This window comes from Podarcis pityusensis (assembly GCF_964106645.2).
Source record: "Podarcis pityusensis genome assembly, chromosome: 10".
NCBI lineage: Eukaryota > Metazoa > Chordata > Lepidosauria > Squamata > Lacertidae > Podarcis > Podarcis pityusensis.
This window is the reverse complement of record NC_138035.1, coordinates 5,609,265-5,628,967: the sequence shown is the minus strand read 5'-3', so window position 1 is coordinate 5,628,967 and position 19,703 is coordinate 5,609,265. Positions and strand designations below refer to the sequence as shown.

The following is a 19,703-nucleotide window of genomic DNA, read 5'->3' as shown; positions in this document are numbered from 1 at the left end:
CCTCGAACTGTAAAGTTGGAAGGGGACCCCCAGAGGTCATCTAGCTCAACCCGCTGCGAGGACACGGGTCAAAGGAGTGGATGGTGTGTGTGTGTGAGGGTTGGATCCTGAGCCATGCCCCTCATGCCGCCTCTGCCCGACAGGTGCGGGGACTGGAGACGTGGGCGTGGTGATCGTGGACCCCCAGGGCCGCCGTGACACCGTGGAGGTGGTACTGGAGGACAAGGGCGACAGTATTTTCCGCTGCACTTATCACCCCGTTCTGGAGGGTCCGCACACCCTTTACGTCACCTTTGCGGGGGCTCAGATACCCAAAAGCCCCTTCACCGTCAACATCTCAGAAGGTAAGGCCGCCTAACGCGTCCTTTTCCCCTTCCTTCCTTCCTTCCTTCCCCCCTCCACATTTCCATGTCTGTCTTCCGCCTCCAAAATGCCACCCTAATCATTCCCTTAACACTTTGCGGTTCCCTTAAGCCTTTGCGGTCTGAGAGCGGCGAGGCAGCGTGGGGTAGTGGTTAGAGTGTTTCGGACTAGGAGCTGGGGAAGACAAGGGTTCAAATCGCTCCCCTCTCCCCTTGGTCAGTGGGTGACCAGTCCCTGCCTCTCAGCCTAAGCTACCTACCTCACAGGGTTGTCGTGAAAATTGAAAGGGGAAGAGGAGAATTGTGTGTGGGGTGATAAATTAATCAATTAAATCGTCGTCATCAAGGGGAGCCCGTGTGGTATAGTTGTTAGAACGTTGGATCCAGGGAGATCTGGGTTCAAATCTCTGTTTGGGCACGAAGGGAGGGTGACCCTGGGTCCGCTGCAATATCCCAACCGGATCCAGGGAGATCTGGGTTAGAATCTCTATTTGGGCACGAATATAGTCCATTTTGTACGTTCCTAGGAAGCACGCCTGCGGAAAGGTCTGGAATCTCGCAGCCAGCTCCCCTCTATTCTTTGCACTGAAAAACAGGAATCTGACACACCAGAAGCTTCCTGACAAGAACATTCCCCATGGCACACAGCTGAGCTTTGCTCTCTAGCCTTAGTCCTCATTTTCTCACAAGCCCCCCCCCCCGCAACACTGTGTGTTTTAACCTGCAAAACCTTTGCCGTTTCGTATCCTCTTTGGGATCGCCGCACAACAGCCCTCTGAGGTCGGTTCTTAGGCTGCTAGGGCCTGAATTCGACTGAGCTAAATGGGACCTACTTCTGAGCCTTATGGCTGCTGTGGCCATTTTACAGATCTGCAAACCGAGTCCGAAGGACAGTGACTTTCCCAAGGTCTCCCTGCGAGTTAGCAGGCTTGAAAACTCGTCCCCTCTTAATCCGGGCTATTTAGGGATAGGTTGTGGTTCCTTCCTGGGAAGCGAACACACCCTGTGCAAGCTCAGAGGCAGATGTCTGACTGTTCTGTGCAAGGCTTCCCCCAGGGTGGGGAACTGGATCTTGCCAGTGGGCTGAATCCAGAGTTGGCTCCTCTATGCTTACCTTAGGTAAATGACTAGGAGATCAGCATTCCCATTACACAGATGGGCAAACTGAGGCGGTCTGTCTGCTTTTGGGGGGGAGGCTTCTAGCTGGGCCTGGGGCTCTCCCTGCTTCCTCACCCCATCAAACATCACTAACTCATCCTCTCCTTTCTCCTTGGACCCTCCAGCGCCGTTCCCCCCGCCTCTGCCCAGCGTCTCCCCCCTCCAGATCATCCCTCAGTCCGTCCGCACCCCGCCCGCCGACAAGGCCAAGAAAATCCCACCCCCCACCATGCCCAAGCCGCGCAAACCAAGTTAGTAAGAGCAGGCCTGGCGAAGCCTCGCTTGCGCCCGCGCTTCCTGGCATGAGATGGCCTGGCAATGGCATGGAATGGGCAGAGCCACCGTGTCCCGACCACCCAGACTCCTGTTTCGTTTGTTGGGTTGCTTGGTTTGTGGGGTAGGGGGAGAAGATTCATACGTTTTCAGCCCTGCGTCCACAGAGACTGCTAGGCGGTTTGCAAGGCAGTGAAAGACAAGCCCTTGCAAGACCTCAGCTGCTTTGACTGCCAGCTATACCCGGCGAGAAAGCCTCCCCATATAAAGATGAATGTGCTACTCAAAATGTTATTTTTATTTCAAACAATAAGTGGGTTGGGTTACTTCAAAGAATAGCAAAAAGTAATAACAAAGTTCATCTGGCAAGGGAAAAAAACAAAGAATTAAAGAAAGAGGTTTTTCCCTGCGAGATTTGAAATTATATTATGAAGCATCTTGCCTATGTTGGTTAAGGGATTGGATTTTGTTAAAAAAAATACAGATCTGTTAGATCTGGAAGGATATGAGAAAGCTTCCGCATAACCCTCAAGCAAGGGGTCCCTCCCTTCTCAGCTTGGGGGTCCCAGCCCAGCAACTCTGTCAGGCTGACCCCAGTGCCTTCCTCGGGAGTTTTGGGTTCTGCATGGCATCGTGCTGCCCCCAACCAAGCCCTGCCCCATAGCTGCCCCTTTCCCACGTGCCTGTCGCTTGTGGCATGGACTTGAGGTCGTGCATTTGAGAGATGTGCCTGCACCAAAGGACCGGCATGTTCCACTTTGAGCTGCTGTGTCGCCTGCGAGCCGCAGCCTTTCCCCTAAGCGCCTCTGCGGCTTTCGCCTCCTCTGCCAGTCTAAGGGGCACCCATCCACCGTGGGATGTGATTCATGAGAGGCAGTCAAGTACAACATTCCTTGAAACGCTAGAGAAGACATGCCAGGGAATGTTTGGTACAGCCAGTCGAAACTTCCTGTTCCTCCTGGCTGGAGCATCCTTCCTTTTGCATGTGACAGAAGGTGGGCATGACCTCACCTGTCCAGGTAACAAAAGGAAGAGTCACGCAGCACACCTCCCTCTTTTTGACTTCCTTCTTTGTTTGATCAGCTTTCAGCTAGGACTGCTCTGCTAGCTCTCAGCTAGCAGAAGCACTGGGATTATTCCCCCATATGGGGTAGATCCAATGTACATATTTGCAGCTAAGTCTGCCTTCAGGGATCCAACTGTGAACTGATGTGAGTAAACTTCTTTTATCATCTTTGAATAAGATTGTGGTGACTTTATTCTTTTAAGAGGGATTCAAGGGAACAGAACAGAACAGAATAGAATAGAATTTATTATTTATACCCCGCCCATCTGGCTGGGTTTCCCCAGCCACTCTGGGCGGCTTCCAACAAAATATTAAAATACAGTGGTCTGTTAAACATTAAAGGCTTCCCTAAAGAGGGCTGCCTTCAGATGTCTTCTAAAAGTCAGATAGTTGTTCTTCTCTTTGACATCTGGTGGGAGGGTGTTCCACAGGGCGGGTGCCACCACCAAGAAGACCCTCTGCCTGGTTCCCTGTAGCTTTGCTTCTCGCTGTGAGGGAACCACCAGAAGGCCCTCGGTGCTGGACCTCAGTGTCCAGGCAGAACGATGGGGGTGGAGATGCTCCTTACCAGGAACGTACAATTCAATCTGAGACAGAGTGAGAGGCTCACACGAGCCTGCAACCAGCTATCTGCTGTGCATGTATAAAAGGGGAACGTAAACTCTGCTAAGTAAAGGAACTTGCCAGTGCAAGTTAGGAAGGATATTAATAAACAATATATCCTGCCCTGCCACCCTGAACATGCCCACATCTACCCTCTGACTTCCATCAGCCACTGCCAGCATTGCCAACAATTTGTAAGGTGGGTGGGAGTCCCACAGCACCTCGGGGCGTGGGGAGACCAGGTTGGCTGTTCCTGCACTAAACCACCATTGCTAATTCATTCCCCTCCATCTTCCCCTCCACCCTCAATGTCCTTCTTTCCCCTCTTTCGTACCCGTAAATATCTTTTAAATGTGCTCGCCTGATACAACTGGGGAGAAGGACCCCGAATTTGGTCCAGGGCTCTAGGCCATTGATCTTCCAACTGGCCATTACCGGGTCGTGGCCCCGATTCTGGAGTCATTGCAGCACGGTCAGCATAAGGGCATGTGATTAAAAAGTTAAGAAATGGGTGCCCGGGTGCGTGCTTGGGTTACAGGTGAGTCCTGGATCGGAAAAGATGGAAGATTACAAAATTAGGCACAAGAGAAGGTGGTTTAAGCGCTTGTGATTCCCTGCAAAGGGGGTTTCTGGGGAATAATAAGGACATTAAAAGAGACTGCTGGGTCAGGCCACTGGCCCACCTAGTCCAATATGCTGTTCTCACAGTGGTCAACCAGAGGCCCCAATGCGAAACCCGTGAGCAGGATCTGAACTTAAGACCCCTCTCCCCTTCTGCGATTTTCATTCACTAGGAATTCAGAAGCATAGACAGCATGTCTAGGAGCCACCGATAGCCCTTTCCTCCATGAATTTGTATAGTCCTCTTTTAAAGCCCTCCCAAGTCGGTGGCCATCGCTGTGGCAAGGAGTTCCGCAGTTTAACCTTAACCTCCCAGCATTTAGCTTCACTGGATGTCTGTGAGTTCTGATGTTATGAGAGAGGAAGGAAACCTTTTCTCGCTCCCACGATCTCCATGTTTATTTTTATGCACCACTGTGGTGCCCCCAATTGCTCGCCTTGTTTCTAAGCTAATCAATTAATCTTTATTACGGTCCAGAGACCCAACAAATCGTTACAAAGCAATGCAGAATTCAGACAGCCTACCTCCAGGTTAAACAAGCATTTTGTTCAGACTTAAAGATAGGGATCATTGGTTCTTGCAACCACCGATAAAAACTTCACCACTGCTAATGGTCTGGCATTTGTCCGGTCTTCCAATAGGAACCTGACATAGTGAGCCTCTGATTTTCCCGGGAAAGGTATCAGCAAGGATAATATCAGTTCAGCCCTGGCTTGTTCATATTTTGCACAGTGCAGCAAAATATGTTTTATAGAATCGATGTCTTGAGCCCACGAGCAAAGTCTGTCCTGGTAGGGAACTCCTCTCCACCTGCCATCCAACACTGCAGAAGGAAAGACGTTTAGTCTGGCTTTGGTGAAAAGCTTTCGATAATTTGGTACCGCCAGGTTTTTAATGCAAGGTGTTAACTTAAATACATGCCCATATTGTGCTCCTACTGCCGGCGGACTACAGGCTGTGTGTGATCGAGATCGCAAGTCACTGTGTGCATTATCCCATCATCTTTGCTTTAACGTCTTTAGGGCGCCTTCATAACCCAGGTAATAAAGTTTTTTTTTTGGGGGGGGGGAACAGACAATAGAGGTGGCTTTTCTAGCCATGGTTTTCTGCCATTTGCTGACAAACTCCTCATTAGTCAGGTGTTAGTTAGTACAAACCCTTCCTTAGAACAAGCTAATACGTCCTGTACACTGCAACCTTTCTCCAGTTCCTGCATCCCATTGATCATTTGGGCTGCCCCTTTCTGAACCGAAACGGCTTGTTTTTTTTAGTTTCGCTTGCAAAAGTGGGTCAGCGATGACCCCACGGAGCTGTAGGCAGCTGACGTAGGGTACCCCTTGTGACTTACGCAGTTTTAAACAAAAGATAGAAAGGGAAACCCATGCCCAATGCCTGAGAAACTCCAGCTAGAGCCATCTAAATAATAATAATAATAATAATAATAATAATTTATTATCTGTACCCCACCCATCTGGCTGGGTTTCCGCAGCCACTCTGGGCAGCTTCCAACAAAAATTAAAAATACATCAAGATGTCACACATTAAAAACTTCCCTGAACAGGGCTGCCTTCAGATGTTTTCTAAATGTCAGGTAGTTTTTTATCTCATTGACATCTGATGGGAAGGCGTTCCACAGGGCGGGTGCCACCACCGAGAAGGCCCTCTTCCTGGTTCCCTGTACTTTGCTTCTCTCAATGAGGGAACCGCCAGAAGGCCCTCGGCGCTGGACCTCAGCGTCCGGCCTGAACAATGAGGGTGGAGACGCTCCTTCAGGTATACTGGACCGAGGCCGTTTAGGGCTTTCAAGGTCAGCACCAACACTCTGAATTGTGCTCGGAAACGTACTGGGAGCCAATGCGGGTCTTTCAAGACTGGTGTTATATGGTCTCGGCGGCCGCTCCCAGTCACCAGTCTAGCTGCCGCATTCTGGAAAGGGGTTCCCTTTATCGGAGGGACTAGCTGGTGCTTCAATCAGGCTGGATCTCCTCTGCTGCTGCCCCTTCTGCTTGTCTTGCTCGCGAGACGCTGCATGGAGGGTCTCTTTCGAGCTGACCCGGCCCTGGGTGTGGAAATGTCTGTTTGGGTGGCCCCTTACCCATAGCACCTGGGCGGTGGCGCAGTGCTTGGCTGGCCCCGGGTACCTTGGCAACATTTTGTGTGTGGCAGGCGTGTGGCGCTCTTTGCGGGCCCTGCCTGCCGGATCCCAGCCCTCTCGGAGAGCGTGGCTGCGGATCTGACGAAGCCAGGAGCGTGGAGAGTGAACTGTGTGGCCTGATCCTGCTAACCTGCGCCTTTTCTCTCCTCCTCTGCAGCGTGCAGCCCCAACGCCTGCCGGGCTATGGGTCGTGGGCTCCAGCCCAAGGGGGTGCGAGTGAAGGAGGTGGCTGATTTCAAGGTGTACACTAAAGGCGCTGGCACCGGGGAGCTGAAAGTCGTGGTCAAGGGACCAAGTAAGTGCTGGGAAATCCGCCCCAATCGAGGCTGGCGCTACCCTTTCTTTTCAGATTACCGTATTTTCGCTCCATAAGATGCACCTGACCATAAGACGCACCTAGTTTTTAGAGGAGGAAAACAAGAAAAAAAATATTCTGAACGAAACAGCGGCTGTATGATTTTTGTGGTTCATGCTGTGGCCATGTGATTTGACGGCGAGTTTGGGTTCGCCCAATGCAAAAATCCTGAGAATCCATGTGGATCCGTGCTTTCTAACCATGTTTTTGCGCCGTTGCGGCCCCACGAAACAGTGGATGTGTGTGTTTTTTTTGGGCAGGCTGTAGCCATGGACATGCTACGTGATCTGATGGTGAACTTGGGGTGACCCAATGCAAAAATCCTGAGGATCCATGTGGATCCGTGATTTGTAACCACGTTTTAAGTGGGGAGGGAAGGAAAGACACTGAAGGGACAAGAAGCACGCGTGGGGTGTGTGGAGAAGGAGCTTTTCAGCGAGGTGAGCGGGGAGGAGGGAGGGAAAGAGAGCACGCTCGCTTTAAAGCAGCCAACCAGACAGGAGCCGCTTACACCCATGTAAGCGGCTCCTTTGCCGCTTTGCTGTTTCAAAGCGAGCCACGGAGGAGGGAAGGAAGGGGAACCATGGATCCTCTGCTCACAACTGCAGCAGGATCCCCACCACCACCTGCAGGCATTCGCCCCATAACACGCACAGACATTTCCCCTTACTTTTTAGGAAGAAAAAAGTGCTTCTTATGGAGCGAAAAATACGGAAATTTATTTGATTTTTACATATTAACATGTACAGTGGACGCTCGGGTTGCAAATGTGATCCAATCGAGCCAACCAATCGCTCGATTGGCTGGGCACTTTGTACATGCCCAGGTTCCCGTGTCCCTGCCATTCACATCTTTGCTCCCACCCCTTTTTCGCAGAAGGCACTGAGGAGCCGGTGAAGGTTCGGGACGTTGGCGACGGGGTGTACGAATGCGAGTACTACCCGACTGTCCCCGGGAAATACGTGGTGTCCATCACATGGGGCGGCTATGCCATCCCGAGAAGGTAAGAAAAACGCCGTGTTGGGCAGGGCACGATCCTGTGCATGCAGAAACGGTGCCAGAGGCGAGCGGAATTTACACTCTTGAGAAACTCGGCTGCCTTTCTTTCTCAAAGCAAGCTTCTAATCCTCATCAATGTGAAAATATTTGGCTGATTAATATTCCACAGCCTGATTAGTACTATAGTACTATAATGTGTTTGCTTAGGGTTATGGTTTTGTTGCTTCTGTTCTAGCTATTTATTTGTGCTTTATTTTGTTTTTTTATATTGTGACTCACCCTGAGATGATCTTCTTCTTCTTCTTCTTCTTCTTCTTCTTCTTCTTCTTCTTCTTCTTCTTCTTCCTCTTCCTCTTCTTCATATAGCAAGAAAAGAAAAAAGTGAAAACACAAATAAAAATTACACACAGGAATAACAATAGATACTGAATTTTCTTAACAAACAGTGAGACATAAATTGGTCTTAACACTAAAGACCCCACCTCCTGTCTGTTCCATATTTCGATTTCCTATTACTTATTGGCAGTACACACTTTATCATTATTAAACTTTTTCTTAATATATCTTAATTCTTTTATCTGCCTTTCAACTATTACTGAAGTTCCTCGAATGCTGCAACCGAGTTTAAACTACTATATTTATATTTCAAATATTCTTTGAAAACCTCCCATTTTGAAACAAATTCCTGAGATCTTTTGATGAAGGGCAGTATACAACAACAACAACATTTCCTTGAAAGGGGAAATGTCTAGTGAAACCTCCACAGCCAGGAGGACTAGATAGTGCTCAGCTCTACAATACTATGAATTCTGCAAAATGAGAAAAATCTTTGCACGTGTTTTTATGGAACAAGACTCGATTTGAGTTTCCTTTAGGGCCCCAGTGGATTCTAGTGTGGCTGGTTCCAGCTTGCAAGACTGGCTCCCAATCCTGGTGTGGCATGGACTTTTTAAATTATTATTATTCAACATTAATACATACATATTACGAATATACAAACAGACATACATTTCATACAATCCTTAAAAATATTCATACATACCCACACTCAATCCCACACATACTTCCTTTTCCCACTACCACCCCTCACCCCTCACCCCACCCTTGTGTTAGACTTCCAATCTACTCAATTGCAATTTCTTTCCACTTCTATTACTTTCTTTCACACACTTTTAAACCAACTTTCTCCTTCTTTTTCTCTTACACGTTGTTATCCATCTTATTTAGTATTTCAGTATTTATAACGGAACTTATTTATTCTAACAGTTCTGATTTTTCAATATGATTTTGCAGATATCCTTTAAACACCTTCCAGTCCTTGTCTATCTTCTCTTTTGAGATCCTTCCGATTTCTCCCATTGTTTTGGATATATTGTAATACACCAATAATTTGGCAAGCTACTCTGTTTTTGTCAGTATTATACCACTTTTCCAATTTTTCACAATCAATAGCCTTGCGGTTACTGTTGCGTATAAATATAATGTCTTGTCCTCTTCCTTTAGACTTCCTGGCACTATTCCCAATAGAATATATAATAATAATAATTTATTATTTATACCCCGCCCATCTGGCTGAGTTTCCCAGCCACTCTGGGCGGCTCCCAATCGAGTGTTAAAAACAATACAGCATTAAATATTAAAAACTTCCCTAAACAGGGCTGCCTTCAGATGTCTTTTAAAGATAGGATAGCTGCTTATTTCCTTCACATCTGGTGGGAGGGCGTTCCACAGGGTGGGTGCCACTACCGAGAAGGCCCTCTGCCTGGTTCCCTGTAACCTCACTTCCCACAGGGAGGGAACCGCCAGAAGGTTCTCAGCGCTGGACCTCAGTGTCCGGGCAGAATGATGGGGGTGGAGATGCTCCTTCAGGTATACAGGACTGAGGCCGTTTAGGACTATAAAGGTCAGCACCAACACTTTGAATTGTGCTCGGAAACGTACTGGGAGCCAATGCAGATCTCTCAGGACCGGTGTTATGTGGTCTCGGTGGCCGCTCCCAGAGACCAGTCTAGCTGCCACATTCTGGATTAATTGCAGTTTCCGGGTCACCTTCAAAGGTAGCCCCACGTAGAGCGCATTGCAGTAGTCTAAGCGGGAGATTACCAGGGCATGCAGCACTCTGGTGAGACAGTCTGCGGGCAGGGAGGGTCTCAGCTTGTGTACCAGATGGAGCTGGTAAACAGCCGCCCTGGACACAGAATTGACCTGTGCCTCCATGGACAGCTGTGAGTCCAGAATGACTCCCAGGATGCGCACCTGGTCCCAGGATGCGCACAGTTGCCCCATTCAGGACCAGGGAATCCTCCACACCTGCCCGCCTCCTTTCCCCCCAAAACAGTCCTTCTGTCTTGTCAGGACTGAACCTCAATCTATTAGCCGCCATCCATCCTCCAACCGCCTCCAGACACTCACACAGGACCTTCACTGCCTTCACCTTCTGATGTTTTCCTCAATGAATATCTAAACATTTTTTTTCATTTCATTATGCATTGTTTCCCAAAATTGTTTGATGTTTAAACAGTTCCACCATATATGCCTCATGTACCTTTTTCTGTTCTGCATTCCCATGGCATGGACTTAACTGTTTTTCTTTCCCGTCCCCTCCAGTCCCTTTGAGGTGCTGGTGGGCCCAGAGGCTGGAGTGCAGAAGGTCAGGGCCTGGGGCCCTGGCTTGGAGACTGGCGTGGTGGGCAAGTCGGCAGATTTCGTTGTTGAGGCAATTGGCACAGAAGTGGGCACCCTTGGTAAGTCACAGCGGGGGCAAGGTGGCTTGGGCTGGATGCGGTTGGGGGGGGAGGCATTTCTCAGTTTTGTTTTGTTAATTTTTTTATTAGTAATTTCAACATAACATTTTATCAAAAAACATATCATCCTTAACTCCCCCTCCCTATTTTTCCCCTCCCTCCTCCCCCAAAACATAACCCCCCCTCCCCCCCGACTTCCCTCAGCTCCTCTCTCTGGTTTATCAACATATGTTATTTTCTGCATGTTACAAAACTGTAAAGGTAAAGGTAAAGGAACCCCTGACCATTAGGTCCAGTCGTGGCCGACTCTGGGGTTGCGGCGCTCATCTCGCTTTACTGGCCGAGGGAGCTGGCGTACAGCTTCCGGGTCATGTGGCCAGCAGGACTAAGCCGCTTCTGGCGAACCAGAGCAGCGCACGGAAACGCCGTTTACCTTCCCGCCGGAGCGGTACCTATTTATCTACTTGCACTTTGACGTGCTTTCGAACTGCTAGGCGGGCAGGAACTGGGACAAAGCAACAGGAGCTCACCGCATCACAGGGTTTCGAACCGCCGACCTTCCGATCGGCAAGTCTAAGAGGCTCAGTGGTTTAACCCACAGAGCCACCTGCATCCCTATTCAACCCTAAAACAGCGACCATTTGTTGTTGGCAAAGGGCAGCTGGACATATAAAGGGCCCCATTACCTTCAGTAGCTGAGGGCCTCATCAAACCAAAATCCGGGATGTTTCTTTCAATCTTTCTTTTCAGTGTGCTACAGTGATGTGGGTTGCGGACAGTCCAGGAAACCGTGGCTTGGTGATCTGCTCTCAGCCTAACCTGCCCTCTCTCTCTCCTTCCCTGCAGGCTTCTCCATTGAGGGTCCCTCTCAGGCCAAGATCGAATGCGACGACAAGGGCGACGGCTCTTGCGATGTCCGCTACTGGCCGACCGAGCCGGGTGAGTACGCCGTGCACGTGATCTGCGACGATGAGGACATCAAGGACAGCCCCTTCATCGCCCACATCCTGCCTGCCACCAACGAGTACTTCCCGGAGAAGGTAGGCGCTCCCCAGGCAGGCCAGTCAGAGGTAAACTGCCTCGCCCGGCCACCGTCCATGCCAATCGCTATCACGTTCTTTGGTTCCCTGCGAGATTCCTTGTGGATCAGAACCTGGATGGAAGGCGTAATCAGGGGAGCCTTCGTGGCCAGGCCAATGCCCGCCCTCCCCAGTCCTAGCTTCCTGATCTCATACTAGCCAAACAGGATTCGAACACAAGACCCCCCCTCCCGTCCTGCGGTTTCCAGCAACTGGTATTCAAAGCATTTACTGCAACCTTTTGTAGGAGGTGTAGACGCCTGATGGTTGTCAAACAGCGCCCTGAGGTTGCTCCCAGCTCCCCTAACTCCCTCCTCTGCCTCTTTGCACCAGGTAAAAGCTTTCGGTCCGGGGCTGGAGCCGGTCGGCTGCATTGTGAACAAGCCGGCAGAGTTCACCATCGACGCCAGAGGGGCAGGGAAAGCAGAACTCAAGATCTACGCCCAGGTAAGTGGCAAGCCAGGTGTACTGACTCCTCTTCTGTGTTTTGTTTTTGCAAAGCTGGTCACTCTGGGATGCTATTTCCTGAACCGACTTTGGTCCCTGATTTCCAGCATAATTAGAATTGTTAGTAGAAATGGATGGTAAATTAAAGCTGAAAACATTTGAAGAGTTGAGAGGGAAATTAACTGACTGCTTGCAGTATCACCACTTGCAAGATTTGTTTAGAGAGGATGTTAAAAGTAATGGATTTGCAAGTAGTAAATCAAAAATTGAGGCAGAATAAAAGAAAAATACTGTCAAAAATGTATAAGATATTATTAGAGTGGAATACAAAGGACGAAGAGGTAAAAAGTGTTATGATAAGATGGGCTCAGGATTTGGGACACAATACTGATTTCGAAAGGTGGGGAAAAATGTGGACGACTTCCAGCATAATTTCTTTTCTTTCTTCAATTTTATTTTCGAAGTTTCAAAAAGAAAACAATTTTTTGCACACACACAAACATACTTTTTTACATTAAGCCATAATTCATATCAGTACCTTTATGGGGTTCCCTGAAACCCCAAACTTCACCCCCCCCTTGGCTTCCAAAATTTATCTTCCTTTTTTAAAGTGCATCTAATTACCTTTATCTAAAATTATTACGCTTCAGTTTTATCCTTTATCGTTTTAAAGCACGAGTGCTGTATCGACCCTGCAAACGTTTTTAAACGTTTGCAGCGTTCTTTAATATATTCTATAAAATTATGTCATTCTTTGTTGAACTTAAGGGATGCGGGTGGCGCTGTGGGTTAAGCCACAGAGCCTAGGACTTGCCAATCAGAAGGTCGGCGGTTCGAATCCCCGCGATGGGGTGAGCTCCCGTTGCTCGGTCCCTGCTCCTGCCAACCTAGCAGTTCGAAAGCACGTCAAAGTGCAAGTAGATAAATAGGTACTGCTCTGGCGGGAAGGTAAACGGCGTTTCCGTGCGCTGCTCTGGTTCGCCATGCTGGCCACATGACCCGGAAGCTGTACACCGGCTTCCTTGGCCAATAAAGCGAGATGAGCGCCGCAACCCCAGAGTTGTCCATGACTGGACCTAATGGTCAGGGGTCCCTTGGTTAGCCTTGCCATTTCTGCATATGAGACTTCCAGAGTCATTTCTTTGCTGCTCCAGAGGGTGGCAGAGAGAGAGAACCCAGCAGCCTGCTGTTTACACGAGACGCCTTTTCTTTCCAGGATGCAGAAGGTGTCCCCATTGACATCAAAATCAAGGACAATGGCGACGGCACTTTCTCCTGTGTCTACGTCCCCACGAAGGCCATCAAGCACACCATCATCATCAGCTGGGGAGGAGTCAACGTTCCCAAGAGCCCCTTCCGGGTGAGTGTGGGTTTCGACAGAGAATTGTTGGAAGGGACCCCAGGGGTCATCTAGTCCAACCCCGCTTTGCAACGCGGGAATCGCAGCTCAAGAACCCCTGGAAAGTGATTCTGCTTAAAAACTTCCAAGGAAGGAGATTCCAGCACCTCTCGAGGAAGACCACTGTCGGGCAGCGCTTACGGCCAGAAAGTTCTTCCTTAATGCTTAGCTGTAATCTCCTTCCTTGCAACTTGAAGCCTCGGGTTCGAGTCCTACCCTCCGGAGCAGCAGAAAAACAAACTTGCTTTACTTTCGATGGGACAGCCCTTCAGATATTTGAAGATGGCTCTCCTCTCGGTCTCCGGGTTAAACGTACACGGCTCCTTCGACCGTTCCTCATCCGGCATGGTTTCCAGACCTTTGATCATCTGGGTTGCCCTCCTCTGCGCACCTTCCTACTTGTCAATCTCCTTCTTCCTCCGTCAATCACTCCGTCTTCGGGGGGGGGACGACACACCCCAGAGACAGAGAGGGGGCATTGCCCGGTGCCAAAGCAGAGACCGTGGGGGTAATTCCTGCTCCATGAATTATATATATATGTTTTTATTAGCAATTTCAACATAACAACATATCAAAACATATCATATTCATTATTTTCATTATTTTCTCCCCTTTTCCCTCTCCCCCAAACCCTCCCTCTCCTCCCCCAGAGACTTCCCTCAGCTCCTCCTCTCTGATTTCTCAGCACGTATTATTCTCTGCATGTTAAAAAATTATACAGATCCTTACATTATCTGCCTACCATGTTATCAGTCAATGAATTTGTGTATGTTTATTCAAAACCTGCCAAGGAGTCCAACTCATTTTGTTGTCTTTTTAATTAATTTGTGAAAAGTTCCCATTCTTCTTTGAAGTCACAGTTGTCCTTGTCTCGCAGTTTGTATGTCAGTTTAACCAATTCTGCGTAGTTCGTCAATTTATCTTGCCGCTGTTCTTTTGTCGGCGTTTCCTCATTCTTCCATCCTTGTGCTATCAAGACTCTTGCTGCTGTTGTTGCACACATAAATAAGTTCTTTGTTTTCCTTGGCAGGTCCCACAATCCCGAACAAAAATACTTCTGGTTTTTTTTACAAATGTCATTTTAAACATTTTTTTCAATTCATTATATATCATTTCCCAATTTTTAAAAATTTCTCTACATTCCCACCACATATGATAAAAAGTCCCTTCCTTTTCTTTACATTTCCAACATAGGTTTGACCTGGTTTTGTACATTTTTGCTATCTGTACTGGTGTTATAATAACTTCCACTGTTGACTGACCCAGTACCTGCCCCTGACCATGGAGGCACCACTGAGCTCTGGTGGCGAGTAGCAACCGGTCAAATTCTCATTTCCCACATGTTAGCCTAATTATCTTCAAACGCTCCCTAATCTTGCTGCCGCCGCCACATCTAGTGGCAGCGAGTTCCGTAAGCTAACTGCGCGATGCACTTCCCCCAAGACTGTCCTTCACTTCCCGTCTGTACAGGAAGTCACACCACTCTCCTAAACCTTTCGCGTTAATCCTCTCTCTTTTTCCCCCGCAGGTGGCCGTCGGCGAAGGCAGCCACCCCGACAAAGTCAAAGTCTACGGCCCCGGCGTGGAGAAGACAGGTCTGAAGGCCAACGAGCCCACGTACTTCACGGTGGACTGCAGCGAGGCAGGGCAAGGTCAGGATCCTCAGAGGAGTGTCATGACTCAAAAGGAAGCTGCTTTGATCCGGGGTCAGAGCCATTGGTCAGCCTAGCCCAATATTGTCAACACGGGCTGGCAGTATTTCTCTGAAGTCTAAGGGCAGGGAATGTGTTCCAGGAATCTGGGAGGGCTCGATCCAGGACCTCAGCTGGTTAGTTTCCAGGAGGTTCTTCTGGGTCGTCCTGCCTTAGGGGGTCATCTGGTCCCCATCAGCTGTTAGAATAATCAAATCTTAGAGTTCGGGACCCCAGGGGTCATCTAGTCCAACCTGCATGGATGGCTAAAACATCCATGACAGACAGCCGTCCAACCTCTGCTTAAAAACCTCTAAGGGAAGGAGAGTCCTGAGGGAGCCTGTTCCACTATTCTCTGGGGCTTTGTTCGGATTTCAAGAAGGGTTGCGTTGCTGTTGTTATGATTTAATATCAATATCACTGCTTATTTCTGGGGGTATGCAGGGGTACACATACCCCTAAACATGTTGTGAACCTAAGTTTGGCCTCGCTGAGAAGCAGTATTTCAATATGAGTAGGAAAATGAGGGGACGCGGGTAGCGCTGTGGGTTAAACCACAGAGCCTAGGACTTGCCAATCAGAAGGTCGGCGATTCGAATCCCCGCGGCGGGGTGAGCTCCCGTTGCTCGGCCCCAGCTCCTGCCAACCTAGCAGTTCGAAAGCACGCCAGAAAGTGCAAATAGATAAATAGGTACCGCTCTGGCGGGAAGGTAAACGGCGTTTCCGTGCGCTGCTCTGGTTCGCCAGAAGCGGCTTAGTCCTGCTGGCCACATGACCTGGAAGCTGTACACTGGCTCCCTCGGCTAGTAAAGCGAGATGAGCACCGCAACCCCAGAGTTGGCCGCGACTGGACCTAATGGTCAGGGGTCCCTTTATCTTTAGGAAAATGAGAGTACCCCTAAACATTGTTTTTAAAGAAAAAAAGCACTGATTAATATTAATTTATCTATTACCTGCCCTTAAGCCTAAGGTCTTGCAGCAGGGTCACAACTTTAAAGGTAAAGGTAAAGGGACCCCTGACCATTAGGTCCAGTTGCGAACGACTCTGGGGTTGCGGCGCTCATCTCGCTTTACTGGCTGAGGGAGCCGGTGTTTGTCCGCAGACAGTTTTTCCGGGTCATGTGGCCAGCATGACTAAGCCGCTTCTTGCGAACCAGAGCAGTGCACGGAAGCGCCGTTTACCTTCCCGCCGGAGCGGTACCTATTTATCTACTTGCACTTTGACGTGCTTTCGAACTGCTAGGTTGGCAGGAGCTGGGACCGAGCAATGGGAGCTCACCCTGTCACGGGGATTCGAACCGCTGACCTTCTGATCAGCAAGTCCTAGGTTCTGTGATTTAACCCACAGCGCCACCTGCGTCCTGGTCAACTTTAAAACACAGTATTAAAAACAACTTCCAATCGCAAATGTAAGGTAGGTCCTAAAAACAGTAGCACCTCGGCTTATGTTACCCTCAGGTAATGTAAACTTTGGGTTGCGAAAGAGGCAAACCCAGAAGTGTTTCGTCCGCTCGGCATGCGCAGAGGCGTTCTACCAGGCCATGCGCATGCGCAGAAGCGGTCCCCACGGTTCCGGAAACCTTGGGACCCTATGGGAGCTCTGGAACGGGTCCCATCCGCAACCAAAGGTACCACTGTACAGATGTACCTCTGAAGTCAAACAGAATCTGTTCCTGAAATCTGAAATGTTTGGAAACCAAGGCGTAGCTTCCGATTGATTTCAGGTGCACCGGAAACAACAGCTGAAGCCGCGCCGGACGTTCGGCTTCCAGAAAAACGTTCAAAAACCAGAACACTCACTTCCGGTTTTCGAACGTTCGGGAGCCGGAACGTTCAACTCCCAAGGCGTTTGGGAGCCGATATACGACTGTAATAATAATGACAATAATAATACAATGAAGGTAGAATAATGGAATCATAGGATTTTGGGCAGCAGGGGGAACAAGGGTGGGGCTTAGGGAGACGGTTTCTGTAGGGTCTGGCCACCCTTGACCATTTGGGACCAGCACCCCTGGGTGCAGACCAGAGTTCGGCCCTCGGCCGCCTTTGGCGCATCTCATTTGTCATGCGCCTCCTTGGCTGTCTTTGCAGGGGACGTGAGCATCGGTATAAAATGTGCCCCCGGCGTTGTGGGACCGGTGGAAGCCGACATCGACTTTGACATCATCAAGAATGACAACGACACCTTCACCGTCAAATACACCCCACCCGGTCCTGGGCGCTACACCATCATGGTGCTCTTCGCCAACCAGGTAAAAGGAAGTGAAATGGGCGAGGGGGGCTTAATTCCAGGTGGAATCCCTGGTAGGCTTAGAGCAGGGGTCAGCAAACTTTTTCAGCAGGGGGCCTGTCCACTGTCCCTCAGACCTTGGGGGGCGGACGGCGGACTATATTTTGAAAAAAAGAAATGAACGAATTCCTATGCCCCACAAATAACCCAGAGGTGCATTTTAAATAAATGGACACCTTCTACTCATGTATAAACACACTGATTCCCAGACTGTCCGTGTGCCAGATTTAGAAGGCGATTGAGCCAGATCCGGCCCCCGGGCCTTAGGTTATTCTCTTATAATAAAAGAAGTAAGGTACTGACACATGAATTGCAATGCAAATAAGAACCTTAAAGTAATAAAGATGACGAGCACTGGTGGAGGGAATTTGTAAGGGTGTTTTACCACTCACCCATTTTCCTTTAATTTTTTTGGGTCCCCCAAGAGAGTGGGGCCCTAAGCTATAGCTTGCTTAGCTTCTACATAAATCCCGCACTGATTATGGGGACACAGGCCACCCCAGAATCCTCTCTTCAGCACCTGGGCAATCTTAAGCGCCGGACACCCCTTTTTTCTGAAGATAGGTGTGTGTGGGGGATACCTGGAAGGAGAGAGGGGGCATCTCTGCCTGTTCCTGCCACCAGAGGCCAAAGGGTAGATAGAGCGCATGATCTTGCGGGGGAGAGATGTGATCTTTGCTCATCCTGTTTCTTTCCTTTTCCAGGAGATCCCCATCAGCCCTTTCCACATCAAGGTGGACCCATCTCACGATGCCACCAAGGTGAAGGCAGAAGGGCCTGGACTCAGCCGGACAGGTGAGCAGCGGCCAAGGAGAGGTGGGGGGGCAGAGGGGGAGTCCCACCCCAAAAGATCGCCTGCGAGAGTGCAGCCCAGCCTAGAGATGTCATGGGGACCAGGGACAATACGATATCTTTATTGTCATTGTCCCATGCAGAACAATGAAATTGAAAATCTACATAAAACATTCAAAACCCAACAAGCCTGCTATCCCAGCCTGGTTAGCCCCCTAAAAACTCTGATACCCCATTTTTAAATACAATATACTTCCATACAGGGGACGCGGGTGGCGCTGTGGGTTAAACCACAGAGCCTAGGGCTTGCCTATCAGAAGGTCGGCGGTTCGAATCCCCGCGATGGGGTGAGCTCCCGTTGCTCGGTCCCTGCTCCTGCCAACCTAGCAGTTCGAAAGCACGTCAAAGTGCAAGTAGATAAATAGGTAAAGTGCAAGTAGATAAATAGACCTCCAGCGGGAAGGTCAACGGTGTTTCTGTGCGCTGCTCTGGTTCACCAGAAGCGGCTTAGTCATGCTGGCCACATGACTGCCAATAAAGCGAGACGATTGCGACAACCCCAGAGTCGGTCATGACTGGACCTAATGGTCAGGGTCCCTTTATAGTCCCATACAGACTACCTTAAATAATTCAATATCTTCTCAAACCAATCCTCCTCCTTCTCACTGACCTTATGTATTGGAATTTGCAGGAATTTAATAAAATGTAAAAACAGAATTGTAGAGCTCGTAGGGGCCATCTAGTCCAACCCCCTGCAATGCGGGAATCTCAACTAAAGCATGCATGACATAGGTACCCTTGTCTCTCTGCAGCCAGATACTGCAGTCGAGAAGGTCCTATGGGGTGGTCTTTGGTGGGGAGGGTCACAGCCATGGCCTTAATCCTCAGTTCAGGAAGCTGCAGGCTCAGCAGAGAAGCTATGGGGGGGCCCGCTCTCCTTGGTTTCCTGCAAGGGGGGAAGCTCTGGCGCCAGAGGACTGAGGGTCTTTCTTTCTCAGGTGTGGAGGTCGGGAAGCCCACCCACTTCACGGTCTTCACCAAGGGGGCTGGCAAAGCCAAGCTGGACGTCCACTTTGCCGGCGCCACCAAGGGAGAGGTTGTGCGGGACTTTGAGATCATCGACAACCATGACTACTCTTACACCGTCAAGTACACGGCCGTGCAACAGGTGAGTAGGACCGCGTGCCCCCCGCCCTCTGTCCAGCGCGCTCCCCAGCCATGGTGTCTAGCAGCCATCGAGAGCCTCTCTTTCGAAGCCACCCAAGTTGGTGTCTCATGTGGCAGGGAGTTCCGCCGTTTGGCTGTGTCCCGAGTTGGCAATGCCAACCACCACGCTGGGGAAGGCGAATCCAGGCCCCATCCTGTATCCTTTTGCGTGTCTGATGCTGATCTCTTCTCTCCGGCGACTTAGGGCAACATGGCGGTGACCGTGACGTACGGCGGGGACCCCATTCCCAAGAGCCCCTTCCCGGTGAACGTGGCGCCGCCCCTCGACCTCAGCAAGGTCAAAGTGCAAGGGCTCAACAACAGTAAGTGGGGCCAAGGGGTCAAGGGGGGCAGGGACCAGCAAGGGCCAGCTTCGGCTTGGGGAGGCTGGTCTCTGCCCTACAGGGTGATTGGCACTCCAGTGTGACTTGACTGCCAATGCTGGAAAATCTTAAATAAAGT

At 49.7% G+C, this 19,703-nt stretch overlaps 1 protein-coding gene across 4 annotated transcripts in view; it reads left to right on the top strand.

Annotated features, from left to right (window-relative positions):
- FLNC (filamin C) overlaps window positions 1–19,703 on the top strand; it is a 122,687-nt gene that overhangs the window by 50,135 nt on the left and 52,849 nt on the right. For 2 of the 4 annotated variants that reach the window (XM_081022571.1, XM_081022570.1), the window contains exons 8-20: window positions 144–344; window positions 1,646–1,771; window positions 6,397–6,534; window positions 7,471–7,597; window positions 10,201–10,337; window positions 11,184–11,377; window positions 11,750–11,863; window positions 13,080–13,223; window positions 14,791–14,914; window positions 17,045–17,205; window positions 17,948–18,038; window positions 19,034–19,203; window positions 19,447–19,564. In XM_081022571.1, coding sequence (XP_080878697.1) covers window positions 144–344; window positions 1,646–1,771; window positions 6,397–6,534; window positions 7,471–7,597; window positions 10,201–10,337; window positions 11,184–11,377; window positions 11,750–11,863; window positions 13,080–13,223; window positions 14,791–14,914; window positions 17,045–17,205; window positions 17,948–18,038; window positions 19,034–19,203; window positions 19,447–19,564 — 1,845 coding nt within the window. The remainder of the gene's footprint in view (window positions 1–143; window positions 345–1,645; window positions 1,772–6,396; window positions 6,535–7,470; window positions 7,598–10,200; window positions 10,338–11,183; window positions 11,378–11,749; window positions 11,864–13,079; window positions 13,224–14,790; window positions 14,915–17,044; window positions 17,206–17,947; window positions 18,039–19,033; window positions 19,204–19,446; window positions 19,565–19,703) is intronic. The other 2 variants (XM_081022573.1, XM_081022572.1) reach the window with 1 other exon arrangement.